The sequence below is a fragment of the Sinohyriopsis cumingii genome, chromosome 18, assembly GCF_028554795.1.
Source record: "Sinohyriopsis cumingii isolate HCF-2022 chromosome 18, ASM2855479v2, whole genome shotgun sequence".
NCBI lineage: Eukaryota > Metazoa > Mollusca > Bivalvia > Unionida > Unionidae > Sinohyriopsis > Sinohyriopsis cumingii.
The window spans coordinates 96,616,576-96,626,659 of record NC_142978.1 but is presented as its reverse complement, the minus strand read 5'-3'; the positions used below and the strand labels follow the sequence as shown (position 1 = coordinate 96,626,659).

The 10,084-nt window shown below is 35.8% G+C and overlaps 1 protein-coding gene across 1 annotated transcript in view; it reads left to right on the top strand.

Annotated features, from left to right (window-relative positions):
* Positions 1-6,602: 6,602 nt before the first annotated feature.
* LOC149777549 (glycolipid transfer protein-like) overlaps positions 6,603-10,084 on the top strand; it is a 45,487-nt gene continuing 42,005 nt past the window's right edge. Inside the window, exons 1-2 of the mRNA XM_089942149.1 lie at positions 6,603-6,804; positions 8,733-8,788. Coding sequence (XP_089798275.1) covers positions 6,696-6,804; positions 8,733-8,788 — 165 coding nt within the window. The 5' untranslated portion in view covers positions 6,603-6,695. The remainder of the gene's footprint in view (positions 6,805-8,732; positions 8,789-10,084) is intronic.

Genomic DNA, 10,084 nt, shown 5'->3' with positions numbered 1-10,084 from the left:
TTTTATTTAAATATTTGTTTTAATTATATGAACGAGTTTGAGAAATTATCCCAAACTAGGCCTTCTAAATATAAATTCAACCTCGACAGATTTTTTTCTGATTTACCAGTAAGAGATCTGGTTGATCCGAAAAATAAAAGTTTGATCTCGAAAATTCACGACGCCAAGAAAGAATTTTACACGGATGGTGCATCTCATATATGGCCAACGTTCAAGGTTATACGCACTACTGACAAGGACGCCACAATGAATGAGAAGCGAGCGGCAACTATCATTAACTACATCACTGAATATGCGGACAATCAAAAATATTTCTTCAAAGTAAAATTTATTGTATTAACAGAAACAGGTAGTTGGATTATCCGTGACAAATATGATCCTGTCCTTGGTAATAATAAAACTGTCATATTAAGTAAAAATTCCAGACCGGGTCTATTGACGGGTATTGACAAACCGTATTATGAGCGAGTGTATCCTGTAACAGCAGTTATTTATGGAATCTATGAGATAAATAAAATCCCAACGTTGATAAACTGGCACCCATGAAATTTTCAAGGTTAAATTGTGTAGCCGAACGAGTAATAGAACACTTTACAAACGCGATGCGTGGAAATGGATTAACTGATTTAAGGCGTGAAAAAATAAACTCATGGGCTGATTCAGTTAAGGATACCGGTGCTACAATAAAAGATGTTGCTGAATTAGGAAAAATATTAAAATTTCCAATAACCGTAGCGACAATAACAGGAGAAGTACTGTACGAATCGAAATATAAATCGAAAGGAGCTCCAATAAATATTATTAATCATAACGCGCATGCATGGACTAGCGCAGTAACAATAATTCCGCGTGATCGAACTGTTAGATTTTACTCCTCAGATATGAGTATGTTTGATTTTATTAACGAAATAAGTAAAAACGATCCTGTATCAGTATGGTTATTTAAAAGTGATGAGGAAGGTGAATTTGATCAGTTTGTCAGACCAAACGGTGAAATATATCGAACAGAATCCCTCCATGACGAGATGAAAAATCTTGCGGAAACGTTTTTCGCGGAAAATACTGACAAATTACTGACTAATTTTTTTTACCGTTCCATCTGTTGCGGTTCATTTCGCTAGAGAAAGGAATTCATGGAAACCAAGACGATTTGATTTACTCGAGGACCTACGCGCAAGTTGCGTCGAATACGGACACGGTGGATTATGGAATACAAAATATAATTACAATGATGTTATTTCGGTTGATATGGTTGCATGTTATCCTGGAAGTTTTCTAGGATACGGAGATTATTCTGTGTACTTTAAAAGATTTGGTCACCCTACAAACGAGATGACGCGAGTGGCAATTAATGGACCATTACCTGATTTTGATCTGACTGGATTCGCTTGTGTTGAATCATTCGAGTTTAACGAAAATCTTCACAAGATTTGTTATGTTTGGTTTGGCAGACATTTTTGTGAAAAACGTTGGGCGCCTATAGTTTTATTACGATATATGCTAGATTGTGCGATACTAACATCGTTGGTGGTTAGTGAGGAAATTATATCATATGATGCGCAGACCGAAGTTTGGTTGCCCATGCCAGATTATATCAATCTCGATGAAGTTATTAAGGAATTTAAGGAAAAATGTCCTGGTGTTTCCGAAGATGATATTATCAAAGAAGCTCCTAAAATTCTCGAGATTAAACTTAAAACCGCAAAAAATCTCAGTAGAAGAATTATAGGTAAATTTACTCAAGGTGGTGCATATGATCATAAAAGACATCACGCACGATTAATTCTAGATGATGCCGAATACGATTTTATAATCGCTGATACAACAGCGAGAAATATATTTGTAAATCGAGAAAGTGTTTATTTATCCGACGGAACAAAATTGGGTACGATCGTTAGTTACATAAATGATGTCTCCCCACAGTATACTCATCTAAGATCTTCTATGTTGGCTTATGTTTCTATAAATTTATTATCGATGATTAATAGATTTCCTGAGACCGCAGTCAGAGTCGCAACAGATTCGTTTTATATTTCGAGTAAATATTTAGAATCTGTTATGAAATTCACAAGTAATGATGAACGATGGAGTTCGTGGAGAATAAAAAAAGAATTATTACACAATTATACAGAATCAGCAGGGTAATAAAATATCAGAAATTTCGAAAGCGCCGTCAGTGAGTGATCCAATAACCAAATATAAGACAGTATATTTCAATGGACCTGGTGGATGCGGCAAAACGACTCGCGCAATTAATATTTTTAGAAATTCAGATATGATCGTGCTGACACCCACACATAGACTTGCACGCGAGATGAAACAACGGCAAGTACAATCATGCACGTATCATAGTTTCTTTCGGTGGCGCGGGGATACATGGACTCCTGAACGAATGGGAGAAAAATATATACCCAAAGTAATTATTTGGGACGAGATATGTACGGTGTCATTGGATGCATTAAAAATGTTTCTTGATTGGTTGCCAACGAAAAATACCGCTATAATAATGTGTGGCGATCATGGTCAACCGCCGCCTTTTGTTGGACCATCTCCACATGATTGGTTAAAAACTTTCGTTGATTATTACGAAGAAATAGATGATGATCATAGAGCTCTCGATGCAAATTTAAAAGAGTTTCAAAAATTAATCAGATTACAATCAAACAAAATTCAGTGTGAAATAATACGCGGAGTAATCTTAGAGACCTCAATGAGTAATTTTTTAAATTTATGGAGACCCAACGATCTGATAGTAGCAAGCAGAAAAATAATCAGAGACGCTTTACAGCAGCAGTTATTTCAACTACATAAAGAAAAATACTCAGAATTACCCGTACCGTTGTGTTATAGACCATCAGATACACGAAAACAGAATATTAATGTTGATATTCCAGGACAGACTGAAAAACAGAATCTCGTATTAAATGATATTGTCGCCGTTGATATCAGTGTGGTCGAAGATGCATTACACGCTGACAAATGTCCGTGGGTGTTGGGATACGCTATGACGATCCACTCGTCTCAGGGATTAACTATTTCTGACACACTAGTTTGGATTGTAGACGATCGCATCGAGTGGTCAAATTTAGTCTATTTAGCGGTATCGAGGGTCAGAAAAATATCTCAATTACGTAGAATTATAATTCCTGAAATCGTTAATAAATTTAACATCATCGATGATGATACAATAAGAAAAAAATTAATCGGATACAAACAATTTGATAAAAAAAAATAAACGCGACTTTGATCTTGATGCTGAATTTATTATTGAGTTAAAACAGCAGCAGAATAATCATTGTGCAAGTTGCAATTGTATAATGCTGTGGAGGTATTCGAGTAATGATTCAAGACAATTTACCGTAGACAGAAAAGATAATAGTCGCGGTCATACACGAGAAAATACCATGTTGACCTGTCTTGAGTGTAATCGACGTAGAGGCGCTAGTTAAGTGATCGCGGTGGTAGTTGTGCATCCGTGGGAATTATTTGTAGTTGTTCACGTGTAAATCCACGTTGAGGAGCAGCCGAATCTAATCTATAGATTGCGGGTCTACCTGAGGATCTTGTCACGGTGGATATTTTGTGTGTGGTAACACTCCAAATAGGATCAGTCGCTCTCTCTTTACCACCTTCAAGTTCACCCGGTTCATATAAATATCTAACAGTAACATCACCCAATATTTTTTGTTTTTCAATATCTTTTCGTTGTGTTGGTATATTTTTTTTGTAATTTCATTAATGGGTTTCATGTTGGTTATTCGTGTCATCTCATTATTTAATGCAGCTATCACGCTTGATAATCTTGCAACCCATTCGCGAGATCTTTTATCTTGAATAAATTCCTTAGCGTATTGATATCCAAATAACCGCTCAGCAAGTGTTCGATTAAATCGCTCAACAATTGCCTGATCACGGTGAATTGCAGTATGCCCTCGTCGTATTTTGGTATTATGTCGTTTCATCAACGATGATACTGGACCAAGAAATTCCTTACCAGGATCAACCTGTAGCAGCTGTGGCCATCGCAGACCACCTCGTGGTCCGGGTCCTCGTTGATAAATTCGTTCAAACGCATCGGCTACTTCAGATGATGTTTTCGTTGATAGCGGCTCTGCCTCTTTATATCTACTTGCAACATCAACTACAGTTAACGCGTACTTGTACGTTTTTCCACGCACAGTATCATGTGGTAAAAATAATATATCAGCTTGATGAACTTCATTAGGAACACTAACATCGAAATACGCGTACTGAATTCGTTTCGGTGGTGGTAGATAAATTTGCCATATTGCTTGTTTGGATAACCACGTTTTAGCAGAAGAATGTTTAACCGCTGCTGCATCAGCGAGTTTACCAATTGCTGCTTTGCCTCTCCAGTATCCTCTTGGTGAATAATAAATTAATTCCATTATATATTACCAGACCCTAATACGAGTTTACCTTTCATCGCAGATCTTAGCAACCAGTTAGCTAATTTTTCTTTGATATTTTTATTTTTTATAGAATCCAGCGCGTGAATTAATTTCACATCTGCAATATTCCTATCTTGTAGATTTTTACTTTTATACGCAACATCATGAGCGTGACAAGCTCGATCAATAGCGTTTATTGGTTCCTCGCCTGGTTTTGGTTGATCTTGATTATCAAGTCTGATATCAAGTTTGGTACCAGGACCACAATAATTATATCCTGGTAGTTGTTTTTCTCCGCTGTATTTAGCTCATGGGGCACCTGGAAACTTTGACATCAAATTAGCAATATCACCACCGCGCTTATTAGGTAAAAATGAAAATTTCTTTCTACCGCATACAGAACATTTTCCACCATAAGCTATTTTTTTATTTTTTGTTGTAACCGTAGCTAAATCAGTAGTTGGAGTTTTAACTCTACAGCGTAAACAATATAAATTCATGTTATAAAAGATATGGATATAATTGATTTCTCAGCGACAAGAAAACGAGAACCTGTTAAGCATCATCCTGCGCTACCGAATTATATCAGAATGATTGTCATAGGACCATCTGGATCGGGTAAGACGCAGTTATTACTTAATCTGATAATGAGATGGTTGAAATGGGATAAATTATATTTAGTAGCACCATCCGCTGATGATCACGATGTTATGATGTACTTAAAGATTTCAATGAAAACGCAAGATTGCTGGACGAAGGTAATGATGTTATAGAGTTTATAACCGATATTGATGAAGCACCATCCGTAGATGTTTTAGACGGATTTATCAATAATTTAGTTGTATACGACGATGTGATGCTAGATAAACAATCAAATCCAGCCAGAATATTTTTTCGCGGCAGACATAAAAATACAGATGTGATCTATGTTACTCAACGGTATACACAAATACCAAAAGTAATCCGGGATAACTGTAATATTTTAGTTGTGTTTAATGGCGTAGACACACACACACTTAGAAATATTCATTAAACCTGGTGCAGCGGTGACATGGATATAATTAAATTCAGAAATTTCTTCTCACGAGCGCAAGCTACTCCGCATGGATTTATAACAATAAATTTGCACGATCCTAGAACAAGATATCGTGTAGGTCTTGATAAAATGTTTGGATAGCAGGGGTGATGATAAAATTAAATTGAATTAAACAGATATCATTAATATAATGAACAATTGTACGTGGCTGCGTCAAGGAACCACTAACAAATGTGATAAAAAATGTTGTGGAGAATATTGCAAAAAACATAATTATCTTATAAAGAAAAACCTTCATGCTGGTCCACAAAGTTGTGTTGGTTGTAACAACGGCGTTAGAGGATTATATCAGATTTGCAAAAATTGCGGTGGAGATCGATACAGAAGTTTGATGATATATTACAGAAAAAGAAAGAACATAAATCCAAAAATAGAAAAACCACCATGAGAACTTGAATATTACTTGAAACATAGAACAAATGAACAGGATTCAGATGAAGATTCCTAGGATTATTCAGAATAACATAGCAGCAGAGAGGGCTCGTCTACAATTCTGTTTGGGACAAACAATAATCGTAGACGTGGTATTGACCTCTATGAAGGGTCACTATTTTTTTTTGTGTCTAAAAACAAGGGTGACCATTCCCTAAAGTGGTCTGATCGCCCTCTCTGCTGCATGGAAATAGAGACGTCAACCAATACTATTAATCACTGATGGTAACAATGTCCGTAGGTGTGTTTGTTCCCTCCCCCACTTCTTAGTACGTTTTTGAGAGCTTTGGTGCCAGTATATGTAACACTGAGGTGTTATTGGAGAGTTTTGGGGTTTCTTGGTGTTTTTAGAGACAGCGCAGAATTAAGACCGTTGAAAGAAACGTAGAAAGTATATAACAATTGAAATGGCCGTTGAAGAAAGAACATAAACACATTACTATTATATAAATCGTGGTCCGAAAGGTTGATTGAACATATAATGGGCCGAGCTCGTTATGTTAAGTTATGTTAAGTTTGTTATGGGCTGAATTCGTTAATGGGCCAACTCTGCTATGGGCCGGAGTAGTCTCGTAATCTGTAAATTTTACCACAGACTCGGAAGTTTAATTTGCACATTAATGATACTTGATCTGGATCACACAAAAGATTGGTTTCCAACATCATATACACTGCCAAGTAAAGCCTTTACTAAAGGTACAAGCCGGCAGGTATCGAAAGTAATTTTGCGAGTCTTAACAATAGTAGATTCTACAATGACATCTGCATTCGCAAAAGAGAAACCTTTTCCACCTGTTCCAGAAGATGGGAAAGTTGTTCTTGACACGTTTCTTGAGGCGGCTAAAGGAATCCCAAATATTATCGGTAAGACGTTTGTTCCTTTTCACCGCGTATTCGCAACCACCTGTAACGTGTCATTATGGTAATTTACAACATTGTCATTTCACCATGATTTCATCATAGAACCTTTAACTTTGTGGTTCTGCAGAGTCTGCAAATAGTATACAGTCAGATCAGTCATAAAAAAATACGTAGTTAAAAGGTTGAAACTATTTATTGTATGAAATCAGTTGTCTGCTATCCTTGGAGTACAACAGCTTAGTCTTACAGTACACAGTATCGTCGATAAGGGTTGCGAGATATTCCTGAAAACGTTGCCTCTCGACACAGCGCCGTTATTTATGTAGTAACACGTCGACACAAACACAAAAGTCCGGTCGACTTACATTGTAGGTTTAAATACTTTCTTTCAAGGGCTTGTATCATTGCTTACAAGTTATCCATCGCTTACACATATACTATAAAAGCTAAAAGGGAGGACATTTCTGTCCATTGTTGAGCAATCTATTTACGAATCAGTGCTGATATTTCAAGCTTCACTTAATGTAACATAATAAATTTGGTACCGATTTTTAGCTGAAGCATTTGATATTGTACACAGACTCCAAGTTTCTCACAGTCTGACTTACTATCATACGTTTTGACCATTTTCCCAAGCTGCCGCTAGAAATGGCCATGATTACTTCAGTTTAACATAAAAATGCAATGCAATGAAAGGAATTCTTACCCCATAATTGGCACTTGAAATTCAAAATATCACTAGTACATTATTTTTGAATGACCAATGAGAGAGCAGTAATCCATTCAGGTCATTGCACTTGCATATTAAGTTTTTAATTTTTGATTATATTGGAGTCAAAGATATGCTCATGGGTAAAGAATGAAGAGTGAAGGAGCTGTTTTTGCCTGGGTACAGTCCTGATATTGTACACTCGCTAGAATTGAAGTTCAAATTTAAAGCCAGATTCCCTGTCATTACTTGATTAATGTGTGCTTGAAATTGAGATTTTAATGTGATGGGTCTTCATGACAATGTGTAATATCTTATAATTTGGTTTATAGTTTAAACTGAGACTTATTAGTTCCTGTTCACAGCATCAAAACCTTACTGAGATAAGGACTTAAGGCACTAAAAAAATGTTCATCACAGATCCACTGAATTATTCCTGCGTTTTGAAAAATGACACACTTCTGGGGTTCTACATATTAGGTCAGGTGGTGACCTCATCAAAAAGAGAAACAAAATGAATTGAAGAAAAGGCATTGCTGGTTGATTGAGAACTTGTTTTTTGGAGGCAGGGAATGTATTGTGGCTTACTGTAGAGTATGGAATATGCTGAGAGTGACTCACTGACTTCTGATCTTGACTGCCATATCATCATATGCTTGAATTGAGTATGGTACTTTCAAGTGATCTATTTTGTATAAATATGTTCAAACTGTCTGTTTTTGGTATGCAGACTATTTAAAACATGTCTCTTACATTCTATAATACACTGTAATAAATAAAGTGCACAGTTATATTTGAGTTTTAAAAAAAAAATAGACCACTGGGTTTATCTTTAGCAATCAAACCCAGACTTGTTTAACTGCTCTTCATTAATTCAGCTAACAGTAATGAATTGACTTTATTTGTTGTATGTTTCAAAGAATAGACATTTTTATAATTTTTAATGTGAAAGATAATTTAAACCAGAATAAGGTCAATTACATGCCATTGTTTATCCCAGTTGCTAACAGTATGTCCCAGTGAAAACTTTTGACCAATCAGTTGCATCTGGCAAATATATATCAGTGCAGGATTTCTTTGTTACAAGGTGGGGATTGTGGTACTTATGACTCTTGGGGAAACATTCCCCCTTCCCTAAGGTAAGACTTACTCAGAGATTTATAAAATAATACAATTTCAAGTTTTATTTGAGGTTTCAGTCCTAATATAATTTTCTTTACAGATCTTTTGGGCATGCAGTTCAAACCAGTAAAGTCTGACATTAATGGAAATATCACAGTAAGTACAACAGTGCTCAATTTTACCACATACTTCTTTGTAGCCAGAAGGACTAGTATATTGAGAAATTTACTAGTCCTGCCAAATCTTTACTAGTCCTGTTCACAAAACAATGTCACACAGCTTTCATGTACGTTTACTGATTCAGTTTTAAAGTTCGAACAACCTGCAACAAAACTGGATGTTTTCTGTGTGTTTATTTTTGCAAATTGCATGCACAAAATACACCACATAACGTTCCTTTCCTCATCTTAATTCAGCCATTCCCTGTCTATTGTCAATTTCTTCCTTAAATTTTCCATTATGCTTTTTCCTATCATAAGAATTATTCCTCATCATTCTCATTCAACTTAAGCCTTGTTTTCAGGTGGCTGAACACCTTCTATCAAATGCCACATTTTGCCTATCTTATAAGGAGGGAATTGTGCCTTGTTTTGAAATATGAGATGTTATAGTATAGCTGACGTGAATTATTTAAAGCAAGAAAAGGAATGGCACAATGTCCTTTATATAAGAATGTCAGAGCAAGAAACACGTGTCTTTGCCCCCCCCCCCCCATTAAATGGCCTCTCCCTAACAAAGACTTAACTTCAGCAGATGTTCTGCATGATCAAAGCAGTGGCTATTGGAAACACTGTTATAAAATATTAGCATCAGAAGACAGTGTTAGTTTCAGCTTGGAAAAGGTGTGTTCCAATCAAACGAAGCCATCTGACACTCGGCACGTTGTATTTAACAGCTCCAATTACGGCAACATAAGTCGTAAGTTTGGTAATTGTTCCTAATTAATCGAACCTCAATGTATTGTTGAAATTAATAATAAGGCGGAAATTTTTCAAATCTTAGGTGCCCATGCTCAGAGATTTTAATTCCCAACAAATGTACTGCATTCTGCTTGGATATCTCCACGTGCATTCAATTATTTGTTCATTCTTGTAAGGGAAAAATGTAATAACTATTCTTATCATCATAGAAAAAGTAGTTGTATGGAAAGGATGTGCTAATAATGTAATCGTAATAAATTGATCAAATTCTTATAATTATTTCGATGGAAATGTAAAATATGTAGTTTCCTATTTGTAACTGTTGGAGCATGTGTGTAGGAAGCACAAAAAAGAAAAAGAACCTTAAACAAAAAACATGCAAACTAATTTCTTTTGCTGTGTTCTTTTGTGTGGTATACCACTTTGTAGTTTGTTACTGTGGTCGAGTGAATAAAGTGTGATATCACGTCATTTTTTCATTTAATTTGTTATCAGATTAATTAGGATCAATTACCAAACTTACCTTGTTAAT